Source organism: Dreissena polymorpha, unplaced genomic scaffold (genome assembly GCF_020536995.1).
Source record: "Dreissena polymorpha isolate Duluth1 unplaced genomic scaffold, UMN_Dpol_1.0 chrUn047, whole genome shotgun sequence".
NCBI lineage: Eukaryota > Metazoa > Mollusca > Bivalvia > Myida > Dreissenidae > Dreissena > Dreissena polymorpha.
The window spans coordinates 25,001-48,071 of NW_026273361.1; the positions used below are offsets into that span (position 1 = coordinate 25,001).

Genomic DNA, 23,071 nt, shown 5'->3' on the forward strand with positions numbered 1-23,071 from the left:
TGTGATGAAGGCAGTTGAAGTTTTGAAGTGTTGAAGTAACCGACCCCGTACTGGACGGTTTAATGGCATTCCGTCGATTTTATAAAGGAATCTCAACGCCGCATGGTTGTGTGTTTTTGTAATTGACAATATGTTGGTCACATTAAATGGTTTCATTTTGAGAACGTGGGGGATATTAAATATATGTAAGCATATTGGTTTTAAACCTCTTGACGTGGCTGAAGTGTTTAGTGAGTAAATACAAATATTGATTTTGACAATATTTATCTGCTGCTGGACGTAACAACATAGCAAAACGATAAATATCCAATCCATGTATTGGGCCTTCAACTTTGGAAATATGTTTACAAACGTCGTAAGGGGAAAACCGCTTTATGTACGATCGTATTGAACATTCCCGGGTTTTGTGTAAATACAGCAGCGAAATATTATTAAATCTGGTCAAATATTAATCGATCAGCCATATGGTCGTAATTGTGAACGGATTTGCATCCTTCTTCTTTGGCAATAATAGTCGATTATTTAAAGAATTATTGAATCACCGAATTATGCTAAAATTGTTTTAAAATAATGACGTTTTGTTGCATACTGTGGTTACGACACGACAATCAACCAAAGCATGTCGCTATTAAGATGTGAATCAATTTTTACGCCAACCAAATATTAACGAATTCGCATAGGCACGAACACACAACCTAACATATCCATACGAATTCGTTATCTTAAAGCGTTTTGTACAATTTGATACAAAGTCAATAAACAACGATAATTTAGTCTAAAAAAGTCGACAGTACAGAGTATTAATCTTGTGTGACGGACATGGTTCAATGAACTACTCGTTCAATCGTTCATTTTAATGCAAACGCTAGGATCATACATTTATATCTTACTTATTACGACACAATGTGGTAGACGTTTCCTTTTTTTAGATGGAACTAACCTGAGGGTAATGACCTAATCCAGGACTTCACCATATATTCACCAGTCCATAGATTGCAGGCATCCGTTCCCAAATCGAACACATCAACAAAATATAGTTTAATCTTATTTACAGCGGATTGTCACAATATGACATTGAACGGGTTACACTGATGTTTGTTGCCAATAATTGCACTATTACATGGATACTAAAATTTAATTGTTAGATAAGCGATCCTTTTTTAAAGGCAGTACAAATCATAAATAAATATTACGTTATTAACCCATGTAGCCATGAGCATCGGAACAGATTGTCTTTAGTCCACTTCAAAAGAAATAAGTAAAGAATTTTAATGCACAGACAACATTTTGCAAAAACAATGGGTAACACATTTCACTTAATACATAGGATTTCTGAAACTCAACACAACAATTCTGATTAACATTCACTTTTTTTTTTATTTTAGACAGGTGCTAAATATTCCATACAATACATAACTAAACCGCAATTCATATCCGTATTTTGCATTTATTGACGATTTTTACTTGGTGGAAGTACGAATAAATTCATAAGTATAAAGTTGCTTTACAAATATTATTTGAAGGATCACAGCAAGCGATGATGAGATCAACAGCGGTAATCTTTTGTTAGTTCCATGCATTTGAAAACGTTAAATCGATGTCTATAAGTAAAGTATTTCGAAGTATAACTGATCGTCGTTCAAACCTTCTTGAATAATTTCATGAAATAGTCTGTAATCTTAAGTATAAGTAAATTATATTCAACCTTCAGCACTAAATATACCAATACAATACCACATTTATTATCGTTAAAGAATCAGGAGTCGAACACGAGAGCGTTTCAATAAGCATGAGGCTTTCGATGAAATCGAGCTAAAATAAATAGAAGCTCTGTTGTTTTTACAATTGCTCATGAAATACAACAAACCAAAAATGACAACAACATTGACTTAAAACCAATTCAAGCGAAACAATTGAGTTATACATAGGTGTGAAACAAGTTAAAATTGTGTATATATTATTTTATTAAACGATTTCTGGACGGTCTGGACAGACGACCTTTTTCAAAAATCTGTTGTGACCCAAATAATTGTATAAATCATTTAAGGTATGTATTGTTGTGAAGTACTTGTATGTTATGGACGACATTTGATTATCACAACGTCTTGCGATTGGTCACATAATGTGTAGTCGATGAATACGCTTATTTTACAGGGATCTCAGGGAAAGTATTTAGCTAGGAGTGTTATACATTAAAGCATGGTGAAACATGTAGCCATTAACGTATCGCCCTACGGAAACCTGCACTGACATGGATGTGAAACCGCATTTGCGTGTCACCGCATAGACGTGACGTGTTTGTCTATGCGGCAATTGTCAATTTATATAGACGACCCCGTCAATGCCATCGAACACTCGCTCCGCATAGACCATTCTAAATAAATGCATTCCAGCCAGCCTGTTTAAATCCGATAAAGTTCTGAATGAAATAAACATGGATTTATACAATTATACATGCATACTCAATTTCTTTGTGAAAATATTTAAATAAAGGTTATCATTGTTCAACACATGTTATTTCAACGTATTGGTATGCGGACCTTGAAATAACACACATTTTTATTAAAACAGAAAAGTGTGGAATTTCAATTAAGATTATATTCATAGTCGCGTCAACGTACACAAGTTTAATGATGCAAAAGTGAAAAGCTGGAATTCAGATATAAGGAGGAGGCTACACAACCTTGCAATATTCGAAAAAAATAAAGTCCTACTTTTTATGTCCAGCTCCTTTCCTTTCACAGTGAAGTTCACCACTCGATGGTCAAAGTTGTGACTGATATTGATGGAGAAGAGCCTGTCATCCGTGAGGTCCTGGTAGAGATCATACTCGGCCGTATTGTCCGCCATTACAGGTGTTTTCACGTCGGGTATGGTGAAGGTCAGCTCCTTGCCCGACAGTGACAGCTTGAAGTACTTGTCATAGCTGGAGGCGGGTGGGAGTGGCTGCTTCTCTAGAAGGTAGTTATATCAGTGAGTAACATTCAATGATCATAACGATTTATCAAAAACAATTAACATAGATGTATACATGAAGAAATCATCTTTAAGCCACTATATGTAAACAACCAGAAATTATTCCACTTGATGGCCAGTGACAGCTAGAAATACTGATCATAGATGGAAGTGCTGCTTCTCTGAAGGGTAGAAATATTGGTGATTTACATAGATGGAAATTCAGAATCACATGCTTTTCTAAAGAGTAACATTATTGGTTAAGCTACAAAGAACAAAATTTGGAATTATGAAATTATTTTCTCATGTGAGATATATCATTTAAGTAACAATGAAATTCAGAAACCTACAGTGCAGCAACACAACATGGTAGTGTTTAAATTAGAAGGGCAGAGGGGCATGGCGAATGACTTAAAAAGGCATTGCACACGGCGATTCTCTTATAAAAGGTACATATGATGTTTTCAACTTTTTAAAACTTTTAATCACAGCTTTAACTGATCATTGCAAAACTTTTTTTAAAGTAAACTTTCCGGATGTTTATGCTTAGCGTACGTCGAATTTTCGCAATGACGTCACATTCATATAGAACGCTCTTGTCGTTTTCAAATGAAAAGGTTACATGAACCAGGGACGTTCACGTGTTGGTATACGTCCCTGAATGAACTAAATACCACGTGTTTCATAAAGCCATGGATAAATGCCACTTTTTAACTATTAGTCATGTCTGTATTAATAAATTAATGAAGTATTGAACAAAGAAAGTTTCAATCAGCGTTAAATATCCGCGTGTGCCTCGTGACAATGAGAGTTAAACAAACGGCGGTACATGTATATGCAGGTTTGCCACCCATGGAATAGGTGGTAATTAAATAACAAAACAAGAGCACCGCCTAGCGGGTGCAGACTGCCTTTTTTTTAAATTTGAAAGACCCATCTCCATACTTCAATACAAAAGGAATGAGGTGTGGGGTGGAGAGGGGTGTATAGTGTGGGGGTGTGGTCATGTATTTCATTATTTTCCAAAAATAAGAAACTAAATGAAAAAAACTCATTTTTTTAAGGGGGGGGATTCTTGGGAGGGATGTTTGGACGGTCTTTCAAAAATACATTGAAAATAAATATTTGTGTTTTTTAAAACCATGTTTAAAAAATGAATATTTTTTTGTGGTAGGGGGTCGAAGTGGTCGGGGGTTGAGAAGATGGTATAGTGTGAGGGTATTTAGTCAATAATTAGATGATTTTTTCACAAATTAGAGAACACTGGAACAAAAATATCATTTTGGGGTAAGGGATTCTGGGGTGTAGCGTGGGGGATGGTTTGGGTGGAGTATATTGTGGTATGTCAGGTAAGTGTTGTTTTGTCAAAGTATTAATCAAATCTGATCATAAATAAAGAAGTTATTTCAATTTAAGCAAAATTTAATAATTTGACCTTAAGAGTCAAGGTCATTCAAAGGTCAAAGAAAAATTCAACTGGCCAGGTACAGTACCCTCATGATAGCATTAAAGTAGTTAAAGTTTTAAAGCAATAGCCTTGATAATTTAGAAGAACAGAGGATCTAAACACAAAATTTAACCAAAAATTCAAAGTTACTAAGTAAAAAACGGTCATAATTCCCTCACAATGCCAACAAGAGTTATGCAACTTGTCCTTTACAGTACCCTTATGATAGTTAGCGAGCGTTCCAAGTATGAAAGCAATAGCTATGATACTTTAGAAGTAAAGTGGAACAAAACACAAAACTCAACGAAATTTGCAATTTTCAAAGTATAAAGGGTCCATAATTCTGTCAAAATACCAGTAAGAGTTACATAACATTTTATGCACAATCTCCTTATTATAGTTAGTAAGTGTTGCAAGTATGAAAGTAATAGTTTTGATACTTCAGGAATAAAGTGGACCTAAACACAAAACTTAACAAAATTTTCAATTTTATATGTATATACAGGGCACAAAATTATGTCAAAATGCCAGCCAGAGTTATCTTACTTTGCATGCCCAGTAACCTCATGACTGTTAGTAAGAGTACCAAGTTTGAATGCAATAGCTTGAATACTTCATGAGAAAAGTGCACCTAAACACAAAACTTAATCGGACGCCGACGCAGACGAAGACGCCGACGCAGACGCCGACGCTCAGGTGATGACAATAGCTCATTTTTTCAAAAATAGATGAGCTAAAATTGCTATACATGTAAATGAAAGTTCTGTAAAATAGGCGAGGGTTTGACTTGTAATAGACAGTATTCGAAACTCGGCTTATCTCTAAGTAGTAACAATCTATACCGTTACGGCCTTGTGTCTTACGAATATTCTGATATTTACAAAAGATGTCGGATCATTTTAGTCTGAATAACAATACGTTAAGTCGTTAATTTAGGTAAATATTATGTGTACATCATGTAGGTGAGCGAAAAAAAAACAGTCATACGCGAGGACTGAATAACAATAATGGCTGATTTATTTCAGATAAATAGTCTGTGCCAAAAGTTTGGGTCGTCGAAGTTTGTCATTTAGAAACCTGAGTGACTATCATTGATTCGTCGACACCAAACCCACGCCGTTTTCTTCAGAACAAACTCCCTTTTCTGATTGGTTTCCATTGATAATGCCGCTTAGCCAATCAAAATGACGTATGCATCACACAAATGCCGTAGGCAGAGTAAACATGTCGTATTTGGAGCTTATATCAACTCGCGCAATTTAATGCTACGGCGTTATTATTGTTTTTTAAAGCACTTTTCGGGTCATAGGCCCTCTTTCATTGCGTCATACGCAGTCATGCATTAAGATGCATGTTTTGGGGACACCGAGATAACAAACGATTGCAAAAGCAGATAAGACTTGAAACATATGGATCTAAATACAAGGGCACATGGCGCTAATGGGTTTTGAACGGTATAGCGTGGCGCTCCGAAAAAATAGGCATGGCGAGTCGCCAGTTGATTGGGCCTGGATAAAACACTACATCATGTCATAACAAACAGTGAAAATGTGTGGGAAATAAAAATATAATTTCCCAATAAATGATGAAGCCCATACATGTTTTATTTAATCATTTTTTATTTAAACATTGACCTCTAAGTATGACCTTGATCTTTGAGCAATAGACCTGGATTTTTTATGTGAAGTTTGAGGCAAGTTAGTCAAAATTGCAGATGACATAAATAACAGTCTAAACAAGCTCTGGAAAACCGCATCTGATGATCTTTTACTACTTGGATACATATTTGGACGCATTTGTAGTCCCTTAGAAAGTTAAATTTACTTGATTAAAGTTTTAAATGTTTCGTTTGCAATCATTTAAAACTGATGAGCAGCAAACAGCATAAAACCGTAACCGACTGCAAGTTACTCTTAGGCAGTCCTAGCTTTATGCTGTGTGCACACTGCCATTTTCACTGTCCTTCTGAGTGGGAGAAGGTTAATTAATGATTTGCTCCCAAAATCTATGCATATACACACAAATCATCAAATGTGCGTAAATACTTGCACGAACAAAACTTTCCAGCAGTCCGATTTCTGTACACTTTTCAAATTATAATAAATACCTTCTACCATTGAATATATTAAAAAAAAACTTTTGTAGAAATGGTTAAGGGTCAAAATGAACGTGTTGTGGACCTGATTACACTGACCTATAATCTGGTCACCAGTCGACGTGGTAATTGGCAAGTACCAGAACCAGTTGTAGCTAATCTGGTTCTGCCAGTCTGGGTCCGTGATGACATCTATGACAATGACAATCGTCATATTGGGCTCAACGTCGTATGTGGCATTGGGGGCCTTTACTATCTCAATATTGTCTGCAAGAAGCAGCAAACCAAAAATTAGTTTCCAACAAAAAACAAATCACTTCTAAAATGAAAGAAATTATTTTAAAAATAATAGATAAAAGAGTTGCTTTGTCAAAATCAGGACAAACTCATTGTAACCTGTTAACATTTACTACACTTTTCAATTATATGAGCCTAAATCTTGGAAAACAGGATTAAATACATCTGAGTAGTTTTATCCTAGATTAGCATGTGCAGTCCGCACATGATTATCAGGGACAACACTTTCTTCTTTCATGGATTTTTGCATTAAAATGATGTCTCTTTTTCAATTAAAATTAAGTCATTGGCAAGTGTCATCCGTTATAAGCCTGTGCTGACTGAATAGGCTCATTTTAAACGACACTTTGCATACATGCATTTAGCCCAGTTTTCCAAAATTGAGACTCATATCTTCTAATATGGTGTTCACATTTAAAATTCTCAGTAGCAACTCGCTATACTTGTCATAGGAAGCCCTTAACATATATTTGTTCAATGTATGTTTGTTACATTGTTGACTTTGTTTTCCTTAACAAAACATACATTTATTGTATCGAACAGCCTTACTTTCAGAAACAATACCGGTACTCTGGTAATATGATTTTGGAAAGATCGTTTTAATGCTGTCCAACTAGGGATCACAGCCAGGATAAGACATATTTATACCTATCTATTCAAGCTCGATTGAATCAAAAGCCTAAGGTTTATTTGAAACTCTTGAGTCCGCTTCCTGGGTAGAACCATTACTTTGCGTCATTCTGGGGAGCTCAAAGAACGCTACCACAGCGGTAATCAAACTCGATCTCCGGGTCCCTAGCATACACCATTTACACTACCCCACGGAAATATGTTGGGAAAGCCAACACATTACATCATACAAGACTGACACTTCTTTGACTGTAAGTTTGATACATTACCCACTACATTATTCAATACTGACTCACCTACGACTGTAAGTCTGACACATTACCCACTACATTATTCAATACTGACTCACCTATGACTGTAAGTCTGAAACATTACTCACTACATCATTCAATACTGACTCATTTGTGCTTTAAGCCTGACACATTACCCACAACACCATTCAATACTGACTCACTTATGACTGTTAGTCTAACAAATTACCCAATACATCATACAAGACTGAAAGTATTTGCACAAATTTATTATTATAAAGCCAAATTTGGATTGGATCATGGTTTACGCAACACGTCTTGATTTCGGCAGCCATTTTGGACGCCATCCTCCTCATTTTTCAAAATATAATTTGCACTCCGTAATTCATATATAATCTGTATAATATAATCAAAACGTCATGTTTCAATGAACTACTCGTTCACATTGTGCATGGAATTTAATTTGACATTGGACTCACTTAATATGTATCAAATAGCTTTAAAGAACAATATTCATTTTACAATTAACTTAACTCAATTATCAAGTTTTTAATGCAAACGAAACGATTATATATTGATGTATTACTTATTACGACACAAGGTGGAAGACGTTTTATGTTTTAGATGGTGAACTAGTCTAGGTGTGATGACATAATTCGGCAACTTTATATATTCACCAGTCCATAGATTACCGGAATCCGTTCTCAAATCGAACACTTCGACAAAAAATAGCTACATTTGAACGGGTTACACTGATGGTTGTTGTCAATAATTGCACTTTCACATGGATACTACTATTGAATTGCTAGATAAGAGATCGTTTTTAAAAGGCAGTACAAATCATAAATTAATATTATGTTATCAACCTAAGTAACTATGAGCCTCGGAACAAATTGTCTTCAGTCCACTTCAAAAGAAATAAGTAAGGAATTTTAATGCACAGACAACATTTTAAAGAAAAAAATGGGTAACACATTTCACTTAATACATAGGATTTATAAAACTCAACATAACAATTCTGATTAACATTCACTATGTTATTTCTTTTAGACAGGTGCTCAATAGTCCATACACTACATAATTAAACCGCAATTCATATCTGTATTGAGCATTTATTGACGATTTTCACTTGGTGGAAGTACATGTACGAACACATGCAAAGGTATAAAGTTGCTTTACAAATATTATTGGCTGGGCCACAGCAAGCGATGCTGAGGTCAACAGCGGTAACATTTTGTTAGTTCCAAGCATTTGAAACGTTAAATCGATGTCTATAATTTAAGTATTATGAAGTATAACTGATCGTCGTTCAAACCTTCTTGAATAATTTCATCAAATAGTCTGTAATCTTAAGTATAAGTAAATTATATTCAACTTTCAGCACTAAATGTACCAATACAATACCACGTTTATTATCGTTAAAGAATCAAGAAACGGACACGAGAGCGTTTCAATAAGCCTGAGGCTTTCGATGAAATCGAGCTATAATAAATAGAAGTTCTTTTGTTTTTACAATTGCACATGAAATACAACAACCCAAAAATGACAACCACATTGACTTAAAACCAATTCAAGCGAAACAATTGAGTTATACATATGTGTGGCACAAGTTAAACTTGTGTATATATTATTGTATTAAACGATTTCTGGACAGTCTGGACAGAAGAGCTTTTTCAAAAATCTGTTGTGACCCAAATAGTTGTATAAATCAGTTAAGGTATATAATGTTGTGAAGTACTTGTATGTTATGGACGACATTTGATTATCACAACGTCTTGCGATTTGTCACATAATGTGTAGTCGATGAATACGCTTATTTTACAGGGATCTCAGGAAAAGTATTTAGCTATGAGTGTTATACATTAAAGCATGGTGAAACATGTAGCCATTAACGTATCGCCCTACGGAAACCTGCACTGACATGGATGTGAAACCGCATTGGCGTGTCACCGCATAGACGTGACGTGTTTGTCTATGCGGCAATTGTCAATTTATATAGACGACCCCGTCAATGCCATCGAACACTCGCTCCGCATAGACCATTCTAAATAAATGCATTCCAGCCAGCCTGTTTAAATCCGATAAAGTTCTGAATGAAATAAACATGGATTTATACAATTATACATGCATACTCAATTTCTTTGTGAAAATATTTAAATTAAGGTTATCATTGTTCAACACATGTTATTTCAACGTATTGGTATGCGGACCTTGAAATAACACACATTTTTATTAAAACAGAAAGTGTGGAATTTCAATTAAGATTATATTCATAGTCGCGTCAACGTACACAAGTTTAATGATGCAAAAGTGAAAAGCTGGAATTCAGATATAAGGAGGAGGCTACACAACCTTGCAATATTCGAAAAAAATAAAGTCCTACTTTTTATGTCCAGCTCCTTTCCTTTCACAGTGAAGTTCACCACTCGATGGTCAAAGTTGTGACTGATATTGATGGAGAAGAGCCTGTCATCCGTGAGGTCCTGGTAGAGATCATACTCGGCCGTTTTGTCCGCAATTACAGGTGTTTTCACGTCGGGTATGGTGAAGGTCAGCTCCTTGCCCGACAGTGACAGCTTGAAGTACTTGTCATAGCTGGAGGTGGGTGGGAGTGGCTGCTTCTCTGTAAGGTAGTTATATCAGTGAGTAACATTCAATGAACATAACGATTTATCAAAAACAATTAACATAGATGTATACATGAAGAAATCATCTTTAAGCCACTATATGTGAACAACCAGAAATTAATCCACTTGTTGGTCAGTAACAGCTAGAAATACTGATCAAAGATGGAAGTGCTGCTTCACTGAAGGGTAGAAATATTGGTGATTTACATAGATCGAAATTCAGAATCACATGCTGTTCTCAAGAGTAACAATATTGGTTAAGCTACAAAGAACGAAATTTGGAATTATAAAATTATTTTTCAAGTGAGATATATCATTGAAGTAACAATGAAATTCAGAATCCTACAGTGCTAGCATCACAACATGTAGTGTAGAATTTAGAAGGGCAGAAGGGCATGGCGAATGACTTGAAAAAGGCATTGCACACGGCGATTCTCTTACAAAAGGCACATTAGATGTTTTCAACTTTTTAAAACTTTTAATCACAGCTTAAACTGATCATGGCAGAACTTATTTGAAAGTAATCTTTCCGGATGTTTATGTTTAGCGTACTTCGAATTTTCTCAATGACATGACATTAATATCGAATGCACTTGTCGTTTTCAAATGAAAAGGTTACGTGAACCTGGGACGTATACGTGTTGGTATACGTCCCTGAATTAACCTAATTACACATGTTTCGTAATGCCTTTACTAAATGCCATTTTTAACTATTAATCATGTCTGTATTCATAAATTAATGAAGCATTGAACAAAGAAAGTTTCAATCAGCGTTATATATCCGCGTGTTCCTCGTGACAATGAGAGTTAAACAAACGGCGGGACACGTATATGCCGGTTTGCCAGTCATGAAATAAGTAGTCATTAAATACTAAATCAAGAGAACCGCCTAGCTGGTGCAGACTGCTCATTTGTTTGTTTTTAAATTTTAAGGACCTATCTCAAAACTTCAATACAAAAGGAATGAGGTTTGAGGATGGAGAGGGATGTATAGAGTGGTGGTGTGGTCATTTATTACATTATCTTCCACAAATAAGAAACACAATAAAAAAGGCATCTTTTTTGTGGGGGGATTCTTGCGTGAAATGGTTAGACGGTCTTTCAAAAATACAATAATGAAATTAGTTGTGTTTTTTTAAACCATGTTTAAAAAAGAAATAGTTTTTTATCGGTGGGTCGAAGTGGTCTGGGGGTTGAGAGGGTAGTATAGAGTGAGGGTATAGTCATTTATTAGATGATCTTGCCAAACTAAGGAAATCATGGGGAAAATCATTTTTGGTGTAAGGGATTCTAGCATGAAGCGTGGGGGATGGTTTGATGGAGTCTATTATGGTATGTCAGGTAAGTGTTGTTTTGTTAAAGTATGAATCAAATCTGATCATAAATAAAGAAGTTATGACAATTTTAGCCAAAGTTAATTATCAAGGTAAATTTCAACTTGCCAGGTACAGTACCTTCATTGTAGTATGAAAGTAGTTAAAGTTTGAAAGCAATAGCCTTGATACTTAAGAAGTAAAGTGGCTCTAACAAAAAAAAATTCATAGTTACTTAGTAAAAAAAGGGTCATAATTCCGTTTAAATGACACCTTTACTTTGCCTGCCCAGTCCCCTCATAACAGTTAGTAAGAGTACTTAGTTTGAATGCAGTAGCTTGGATACTTCATGAGAAAAAATGCAACTAAACAGAAAACTTAACCTGACGCCGCCGCAGAGGCAGACGTAGACGCCGTCGCCAACGCAGACGCCGACGCTCAGGTGATGACAATAGCTCATTTTTTTCCAAAAAATGGATGAGCTAAAATTGCTATACATGTAAATAAGAGTTCTTTAAAATGTGCGAGGGTTTGACTTGTTAAATACAGTATTCGAAACTCGGCTAATCTCTAAGTAATTACAATCTATACCGTTACGGCCTTGTGTCTTACGAATATTCTGATATTAACAAAAAATGTCGGATCATTTTAGTTTGAATAACACTACGTAAAGTCGTTAATGTAGGTAAATATTATGTGTACCCCATGTAGGTGAGACAAAAAAAACAGTCATACGCGAAGACTGTATTATTATTGCTGATTTATTTCAAATAAATAGTCTGTGCAAAAAGTTTGGGTCGTCGAAGTTTGTCATTAAGAAATTTGAGTGACTATCATTAATTCGTTAACACAAAACCCAAGCCGTTTTATTAAGAACAAACTCCTTTTTCTGATTGGTTTCCATTGATAATGCCGCTTAGCCAATCAAAATGACGTATGCATCGCACAAATGACGTAGGCAGAGATAACATATCATATTTGGAGCTTATACCAACTCGCGCAATTAAATGCTACGGGGTGATTTTTGATTTTTAAAGCACTTTTCGGGTCATAGGCCCTCTTTCATTGCGTCATACGCAGTCATGCATTAATATGCATGTTTGCGGGACACCGAGATAACAAACGATTGTAAATCAGATAAGACTTTAAACATATGGATCTAGATAAAATGGCACATCGCGCTAATGGGCTTTGTAAGGGGTAGAGTGGCGCTCCGAAAACTTAGGCATTGCGGGGCGCCAGCTGATGAGGCCTGGATAAAACACTATAACATGTCACAACCAACAGTGAAAATGTGTGGGAAATAAAATTATAATATCCCAATATATGATGAAGCCCATACATGTTTTGTATAATCATCTTTTATTTAACCTTTAACCTCAAAAGCATGACCTTTAACCTCTAAGCATTAGATATGTTTTTTATGTGATCGGCACTCTCCACAGGGTGAAGTCCGTGGCAAGTTATTCAAAATTGTAGATGACAGAAATAACAGTCTAGAAAAGTTCTGGGATACCGAGTTTGATGATCCTTTACCACTTGGATACATATTTTGATGCATGTGTAGTCTCTTAGAAAGTTAAATTTATTGGATTCAAGTTTTAAAGGCTTTGTTTCCAACCATTTAAAACTCATGAGCAGCAAACAGCATAAAGCCGTAACCGTCTTCAAGTTACTTTCAGGTAGTTATAGCTTTATGCTGATTGCAAACAGCCATTTTCACTGTCCTTCTGAGTGGGAGAGGGTTAATTAATTATTTGCCACAAACCTAAGCATAGACACACATATCATTAAATGTGAGTCAATACTTGCATAAACACAACTTTCCAGTAGGCCGATTTGTGTACACTTTTCATGTGATATTAAGTACCTCTCACCATAAAAAGATCAGTTAAAAAACCTTTTGTAACAATTGTTTAAGGGTCAAAATGAACGTGTTGTTGATCTGACTACACTGACCTATAATCTGGTCACCGGTCGACGTGGTAACTGGCAAGTACCAGAACCATTTGTAGCTAATCTTGTTCTGCCAGTCTGGGTCCGTGATGACATCTATGGCAATGACAATCTTCATATTTGGCTCAACATCGTATGTGGAATTCGGGGCCTTTAATATCTCAATCGTGTCTGCAAGAAGCAGCAAACCAAAAATTATTTTCCAACAAAAAACAATTCACTGCTAAAGATCAGGAAATAATTTTTAAAAATCAGATAAAAGAGTTGCTTTGTCAAAACAGGACAAACTCATTGTAACCTGTTTAAATTAAGTACACTTTTCAATTATATAAGCCTACATTTAGGAAAACCGGATTTAATACATCTGAGTAGTTTTATGCCAGATAATCATGTGCAGTCCACTTTCTGCTTTCAATGATGTTTTCATTAAAATGATGTCTCGTTTTTAATAAATGTTAAGTCATTGGCAAGTGTCATCCGTAATTAGCCTGTGCTGACTGCAGAGTCTTACATAAAACGACACTTTGCACACATGCATTTAGCCTAGTTTTCCAAAATGGAGACGCATATGTTCTACTATGTTGTCCAATCGCAATAATTGTCATTGGAAGCCATTAACAAATCATTGTTCAATGTATTTGTGTTACATTGTTCACATTGTTTTCCTTAACAAAACATATATTCATTGAATCGAACAGCATAACATTCAGAAACAATACCAGTACTCTTGTATTATGATTTTGGAAAGAACGTTATAATACTCTCCAACTAGGGGCCAAAGCGTGATAGGAAATAGTTATACCTATCTATTCAAGCTCGATTGAACCAAAAGCCTCAGGCTTATTTGAAACTCCTGAGTCCGCTTCCTGGGTTGAACCATTACTTCGAGTCATTCGAAGGAGCTCAAAGAATTCTACCACAAAGGTAATCAAACTTGTTCTCCCGGTTCCTAGGCACACGCCTTTAACACTACCCCACGCAAATATGTTGGGTAAGCCAACACATTACATCATACAAGACTGATTCTTATTTGACTGTAAGTCTGACACATTACCCACATCATTCAATACTGACTCACCTATGACTGTTACTCTAACAAATTACCCAATACATCATACAAGACTGTAATTATGTGCACACATTTAGTATTCTAAAGCAAAATTTGGATTGGATCCTGGTTTTCGCAGCAAGTTTTGAGGAGTTATCTTGATATCGGCAGCCATTTTGACGTCATCTTCCTCATTTTTCAAAATATAATTTGCACTCCATAATTCATATGTAATCTCTATAATATAATCAAAATGACATGTTTCAATGAACAACTCGTTTACATTATGCATGGAATTGAATTTGACATTGGACTAAATAAATATGTATCTACTTACTCTAAATAACAATATTCATTTTACAATTTACATAACTTAATTCTCAAGATGTGTATGCACACGCAACGATTATACATTGATATATTACTTCTTACGACACAAGTTGATAGACGTTTCCTTTTTTGATGGTAAACTAGCCTGAGTGTAATGACATAATTCGCTAACTTTATATATTCACCAGTCCATAGATTACCGGAATCCGTTCAAAAATCGAACAATTCGACAAAATATGGTTAAATTTAATTTAAGCGGTTTTTCATAATAGAACCTTGGACGGGTTACACTAATTGTCGTTTCCAATAATTGCACAAGTACATGGATACTACTATTAAATTGCTAGATAAGCGATCGTTTTTTTAAAGGCAGTACCAATCATATTACGTTATTTACCTAAGTAGCCATGTGCGTCGGAATAGATTTTATCCTATTACCAGATGAAAATCGATAGTATAACAACGATCGTATAAACTTCAGCTTTATACAATCGCTATTTTCAGGATATTTTCCGATTGCTATTTATAGACGGAACTACTTTTTACCTCATTCATAAAGTTCATGTGAGACTAATATTTTCAGCGACCTCATAGGCATAAAAATGAATTGATAATTATTATCAACTCAGAATAATATTACATTATATAAAATAAACAAATAAATAATAAAACACAACGTAAGCCTTATTGTTATATATTTTATTTCATTTATTTATGATGTAAATATTCTGCACTAAAATTGCTGTCTGCAACAGAACAAAATTCAACAAATATGTCTGATCATATTGAATATCCAAATTTGAATTTAATACTAGAGGATAGTGACTTTGAAACTGAACTCAATGAGCAAACTGCAAATACACAAGATGTTGTTGAAATTTCATATGAAGACTTTCAGGCAAAATTTGGGTTTGATGCCAGAATGATGTTTGATTTTGACCATGAACTGGAAAAACCTGCTACTGGCAATCTAGCTTCTGAGAACAATCCCATAAGTGGTCAAAATAAGGATTAAATCAGGCAAGAAACTTCAAAAAGCAATGAGTTTAAGGATGATAACATTGAACATGTCAATAAATTTATCACTGACAAAGAAAATAAAAACACAGCAAAAAAACATTTGCTGATATCAACAAATTTCGCAGATATCTTCCAAAAAAAGGCGAAACAAAGCAAATACATGAAATTCCCGTTCATCAGTTAAATCACTATGTGGCAAGATTCATCCCCTCTCTAACTAAACGGATGGGTCGGACTATGAACCGAGTTCATTGAGGGGCTTCTCAAGCTCGTTGGATCGTAATTTCCGTCGTCATCGTTTTCCACACAGCATTATGTCCTGTTCCGGAACAGACTTTGCGCTGACTCGTGAAATCTTCAATGCAAAAAAAGAAAAGCCTTAAGAACGAGATTAACATAAAGATATTAAAAATGAAAGTAAATGTATCCAAATAAATGCATAAACTATTGGAATTATTCATAGCATTTCTAACAAGACTATTGCCAACAATATATGTCCCCTACCGGCTCCACCAATGTCAGATTTCTTTTATATATTTGTTGCCATAGCAACCAGAATTTTCGACGTAGGCACAAAATGAAATTACGTGCATTATAGCCATATCGCCATCTATCAATGTTTCAAGTTTCATGAAAAGTTATGAAGAACTTTTGAAGCTATCGCAGGATCCAGAAAAGTGTGACAGACTCTCAGACTGACGGACACACAGAGCGCAAACCATTAGGCCCCTTCGGTGAAACCAGTTGGGGGCAATAACTAGCATATATTCTGTATTTCTAGTTATGTTTTTAACATGTAAATAACACAAATAAATATATTTGACTGGATTATTTAATGAAAGGTTAATACAAACAATTTAAGCTATTTTAGTTGCCCGATGGATGTTTGCAATGTAAGGCAGAACACCACCTCTAATATGCATACCTTCACATAATCGAACAGTTGAACATTGCTGTATACAGGGCTAAGGCAATCGGGGAAAGCTGAACCTCTCACGGTGAGGACCAGACTTGGGAAACTGCTTGGCTTCGTCCACACATTCCATGTGCCCTTCTAAACACAATGTGGCTTAATAACAGTTTCCACTTTGGCTTAAGAGGGACAACTGAATAACACAATTTGAGGTGGGTAACTCTATGTTATCAAAATGAATTGTTTCAATCTTTAGTGATAGCTCAAATAACATGTTTTTTATTATTGAAAACCTACTCTATTTTTTAACAAATAAAATTTTCGATAAAAAAGCCAATGCAAAAAAAAATGTTTCAAATAAAATTATTAATTTATGATACTCATAGTGTGACAAATTATTTACAGGGGTTTCGCTGTCCATTTTCAGTGTCCATTGTCAGTAAAATTGATTTTTTTTAATTGTTGAGGTTTTAACAGTTTGTAAATGCAAATTTGTACACTACGTCATCTAAATTGATTTACACATATTATCAATATATTATATAAATGCTAGCGAAAATAACTCTAGCGAGCAGCTGATATTGTACTGACAGACCTGTTTTAAGGCGCGCCATTCAAAATAATAAAAAGCAACATTTTAATTTATGGAAGCCATAAATATTAATATTGCACTGTTCAGGGCTTTTTAACTTCTGTGAGAATGGCCGTTTTTCACAAATTTATTACAATCGCTATTCAAATGTTCACAGTTTTAAGAAGTTCGCAAATCAAATATTCAACATTATAGAAAAATCTCGATTCAAATTTTCACAATTTTAACGATTTCGCGACTATTTTTTTTAATTTCGATCAGTTCGCGACTCATTATTTCACAGAATCGGGTAACAAAGGCCGCTTCACAAAACTGGTAAAACAACTGTTGTTTCTCTATTTGTGTGTGTATTTTTATGTATTTTTTATTTTTAAGTTTAAAAAAAGCAATAATAGAAAAGAAGATGTGTACCATAAACTAAACAAAACACAAAGCATACCTTATATTTAGATGGGGAGATGTGAGGCTGAGAACCACTGCAGAGGGTGATGAATGCATAGAGTTTCGTGAGAGGCAGACAAAAACTCGCACTGGTGAGAATCTGGTCGACTAAAGGAAGATCAACCCCAAGATAAATGGGGTAAATTCTCTTCGTGACCCAATTGCCATGTACACGGCTTATTCGTCAAAGCGACCAGATGGAGTTTTAAAAGACGATGATCCATTTTACCTGGTGCCGCGCACCAAAGATGGTTGTTCTAGTCAGTGTTTGTGTTTTTTGAGACAGCGCCTTGAAGAGGTCTATCTAAGAAAGATGCTCAACACCATGTCGGTGGCAGCAAATTTTCATGAGGGCAAACGTTACACAAACCAGTCTGCGCGAAAATATCTTGTCCAGAAGCCTCGAGGCCATGAATGTCCTCCCACATAAAGTATGGCTATTACAGGTCATAAAAATGTTCAGTCCATCTTGAACTATTCTTCAGTAACTGAAAAACAACTTCAACGATGTTCAGCCATATTGTCGACGTCCTCATAAGCACAGTCGATGTCTGAACACGCCATCAGAAAATCAAACACAACATATACAGCAACACTAATCTCACAAACAAATCCAGTTTCCCTCACAATTCCCGAATATACTGTGCATTCAGATTATATGTTCCCCACCCACCACACAACTTCCACTGTAAACACGGAATTCAATATTTCAACAGCAAGGCTTTTAACATCACAGTTTTATTGAGCAACATTTGACATTCAAAACTTTAATGTCATTAACTCTTCAAGTACAAGATCACTCAAATATCTAAATAAATAAGTCTTGTATTTCAAATTCCCACACGAGCACATGTCAAATGTTCGCTTTCTAACCGATTTTAAACGATTCCTGGGCGGTCTTGACGCACGAGCTTTTTGAAAAATCATGTGTAACCCAAATAAGTGTATAAATAATTTGACATTTACTTATAATAGTATAATTTGTATAAGGCTCTGAACAAGTTTTTCTTCGATTGGAGATAATCTGTTCTTGGCCTGCTCTAATCTGCTGTTTGTGTTCTTTGCTCTCTTAAATTACCGCTTAATTCAATGCACAATTTTACCAATAATAAATAACATTACCACCAAGAGTATATGTATAGAAATCTTCAGACCCGTATACTGTGCCATTCTCCGATATTTAGCATATCGATCAAGTTATTAAGTGACTTTTCTGTGTTTCTTCAACATGTCTTATGCGGATTTTGTGTCATGTGATGACGAGGATGAACATTGTGATAGTGAATTTGTTTAGGACATTAATCAGTCAGTTGTGTATGAGTGCCCATAATGCAAAAAGTTAATGAAAAGAACATATGGATTCCATGTGTTGTTAAAAAGCACAATCTAAACTTTAAAAGTATGTCCCCTTATGTACATAATGATACACTACATGAAATGTGCTCCGGCTTCTACAGCGGAGCTTATGCAACCATGTATGTGATACAGTCTCTAAATAAACCTCTGTAGTACAGTGGAACCAGTCTAAACCGGACAACCCCTGGACCAACAGGAAATTCCGGTTTAGAGAGGATTCCGGTTTAGAGGGGACATTGATTATTTTACTTTCAGAAAGTCAATTACATAGCCTATATTCACCAGTCCATAGATTGCCGGAATCCGTTCCAAAATCGAACAATTAGACAAAATATAGTCTAATTTTAATTTAATGGGGGTTTCATAATAGGACCTTTGACGGGTTACACTTATTTTCGTTGCCAATAATTTCACAAGTACATGGATAATACTATTGAATTGCTAGATAAGCGATCGTTTTTTTAAAGGCAGTACCAATCATATTACGTTATTTACCTAAGTAGCCATGAGCGTCGGAATAGATTTTATCCTATTACCAGATGAAAATCGATAGCATAACAACGATCGTATAAACTTCAACTTTATACTATCGCTATTTTTATATCAGGATATATTCCGATTGCAATTTAAAGACGGAACTACTTTTTTACCTCATTCATAAAGTTCATGTGAAACTAAAATTTTCAGCGACCTCATAGGCATAAAAATGAATTTATAATTATTATCAATTCAGAATTATATTGCATTATATAAAATAAACAAATCAATAATAAAACACAACGTAAGCCTTATTGTTATATATTTTATTTCATTTATTTACGATGACGACGAAAATACAACGCCTTGTAGAGATCAATCTAGGAAAGATGCTCAAACACATGTCGGTGGCAGCAAATTTTCCTGAGGGCAAACGTAACACAAACCAGTCTGCACGAAAATATCTTGTCCAGAAGCTTCGAGGCCACGAAGTGTCTCCCACATAAAGTATGGCTATTACAGGTCATAAGAATGTTCAATCCATCTTGAACTATTCTTCAGTAACTGAAAAACAACTTCAACGATGTTCAGCCATATTGTCGACGTCCTCATAAGCACAGTCGATGTCTGAACACGCCATCAGAAAAACAAACACAACATATACAGCAACACTAATCTCACAAACAAATCCAGTTTCCCTTACAATTCCCGAATAAACTGTGCATTGAGATTATATGTTCCCCACCCATCACACAACTTCCACTGTAAACACGGAATTCAATATTTCAACAGCAAGGCTTTTAACATCACAGTTTTATTTAGCAACATTTGACATCCATAACTTTAATGTCATTAACTCTTCAAGTACAAGATCACTCAAATATCTAAATAAATAAGTATTGTATTTCAAATTCCCACACGAGCACATGTCAAATGTTCGCTTTCTAACCGATTTTAAACGATTTCTGGACGGTCTTGACGCACGAGCTTTTTAAAAAATCATGTGTAACCCAAATAAGTGTATAAATCATTTTAGGTCTGTATTGTTGTGAAAAACTTGTATTTTATGGACGACATTTGGTGATCACAACGTCTTGCGACTGACGGAAGACGGACAACACGTAATCACAAAGCCCCCCGCCATGACCAATATGTGATCAGGTGAGCTAAAATACATGCCATTTCTAGTTGCGCTTAAGACAAGCGTACACGAATGCCATAAAAAGGGAATGCCTTACTGAGACAAACCGAAATATACTTTTATAAAATATGTCACATATAGTTGTGGCTGTTACATATTAAGATGTGGAGGTTGCACATTCTAACAGGCAATTTCATTTTGCTGTTTAAATGATTGCGCTACTCATTTATTCGTATGATATTTTTAATACGATGGATACTCTGGTATTTGAAATTTTCTAAAAAATGGTAATAGTAGAACTTACCAAAAAGAGTGTTTGTTTGAAGAGGAAAGTCGAGTGAATCCCTATCGATTTCATTTCAGGCATAGTCGCGACATCGTTCAAAATTACCAGCATGCGAGAGTGTGTTGACATCAAAATAACATCGCAACATTCGCATTACCGCATTTCATTTATGTTGTGCCAGTTATGTCAGCCATACTAGGAAATATGTAACTTAGGTTTTATTCTGACAAATGTTCTTACCAATAAATGTAGCCAAAAGAACGTAAACTTTTTTAACTTAGCCATATACAGCATACTTACCCGCCACATGGCGGAAATATTTTGCAAGGAACCGGAACTATTTAAGATATTCGGCCAATAAATTCATTCAAGAACAACTGATCTAACAAATGTTTCGTGGATATTGGACTGTTATTTTTACTCCAAGAGTTTTAATAATGTTTTAATAAAGCCATATACAATACTGACGCGACCCCGTGTGGACATGTTTTTTAGAGCGGCAGAGCCATGTTTAAACCCTGCCCAGATACCAACACATGTTCTGTTCAAGTGTAATGAGTAGTGGACAAACATATGGACGTCTTCCGTGTAAACAAGGTTTCAATATAGCCATTAAAGGGATACTGCCTCGCTCCCTTGAGGCCATGTTCTTCAACGGACCGGAACCTTTTCCTAAATATGTCTAGATATTGTTAACAAAAGCCGTTCTGGCCAGGTTAAATAAAGGTTTGACTAAAATGTGAATTATACCATGTTAACGAGGTATAGCTTTAGCTACAATATACATATAATAAACCTGCCCGTGAACCTGGCGGCTATGTTTGTCAACGGACCATAATAACTTTTTAAAACACGGCCAAGATATTTAGAATACATACACCTTCCATGTTTCATTCAGATTAAAAAACAAGTGAGTGTTTCAATGTTTATTAGATTTACTTAAGTCATATAAGGGAGACTGCCCTGTCATCTGGTGGCCACTTTTTTCAACAGACCACAGCCGTTTTCAAAGTCAGAGAAGATAACCTTAGAACAAATGTTCCTACAAAGTGGAATAAAACTAAAATGTTAACCCTACACTGTAACAATGTTTTTTCTAAAGTACGTTATTAAAAAAACTAACCAGCTCTCTGGTTGCCAGGTTTTTCAACGGACTGGAACCATGCATAAGATCAGCAGAGACAACTTTTGTAAAAAAAATCTGAATAAGTTTCATAATGATTTGAAATGATGTGGCCTCTAGTGTTACCAAGGACTACTCACGATATACGAAGGCGAAGCATGATAGACGAATTGTGACAAAACAATTCATCATGTACACAATATGCTCAGATGAGCGTGTTACTTTAATGTTAAAACGATGAACATACCGTGCGTGCTGCAGTTGAGATCAGCTGCGGTGACTTCGCTTATGTCACTCCCGTTCAGGTGCAAGGGTTCACTACACTCAGCGTTATATACTGTGAGGTTGGAGACGCCGGCCTGAACTGTCACAATGAGCCATCGCAGATGGCAGTCGCAGACGAGCGGATTGTTTTCGAGATAACTGGCAAGACAATATATTTTTATATGAAACTGTTACCTACAGATTTACTACCTTTAAACAATAGCACTTGAATTTGTAAGAAAACAATTGTTTGTGACCGTTTTAGCTTCATTGTTGGAACTTCACAATCACTTGACAGAAATTTGAACAATGAGTGTTTAACTCATGCAATAATTGTTGGTGTAGTATCGGTATAATAACTATTAAGTGTGTATCCTCTTTTTACTAAACAATAAATGGGAATTGTGAACCATTGTAAATGTGACAACAAATGACGCCCTGTCATTGAACATTTAATCCAAACAAGAGAATACATTTCAAAGGTTTCCCGGTTAGATTAACAGAACATC

At 35.4% G+C, this 23,071-nt stretch overlaps 1 protein-coding gene across 1 annotated transcript in view; it reads right to left on the bottom strand.

Moving 5' to 3' along the window:
* The window catches only part of LOC127863845 (uncharacterized), a 25,203-nt gene extending 2,488 nt beyond the window's left edge, over positions 1-22,715 (bottom strand). The window contains exons 1-5 of the mRNA XM_052403516.1: positions 22,546-22,715; positions 13,575-13,742; positions 10,059-10,298; positions 6,597-6,764; positions 2,715-2,954 (exon numbers count right to left, since the gene is read on the bottom strand). Coding sequence (XP_052259476.1) covers positions 2,715-2,954; positions 6,597-6,764; positions 10,059-10,298; positions 13,575-13,689 — 763 coding nt within the window. The 5' untranslated portion in view covers positions 13,690-13,742; positions 22,546-22,715. The remainder of the gene's footprint in view (positions 1-2,714; positions 2,955-6,596; positions 6,765-10,058; positions 10,299-13,574; positions 13,743-22,545) is intronic.
* Between the last annotated feature and the right edge of the window lie 356 nt (positions 22,716-23,071).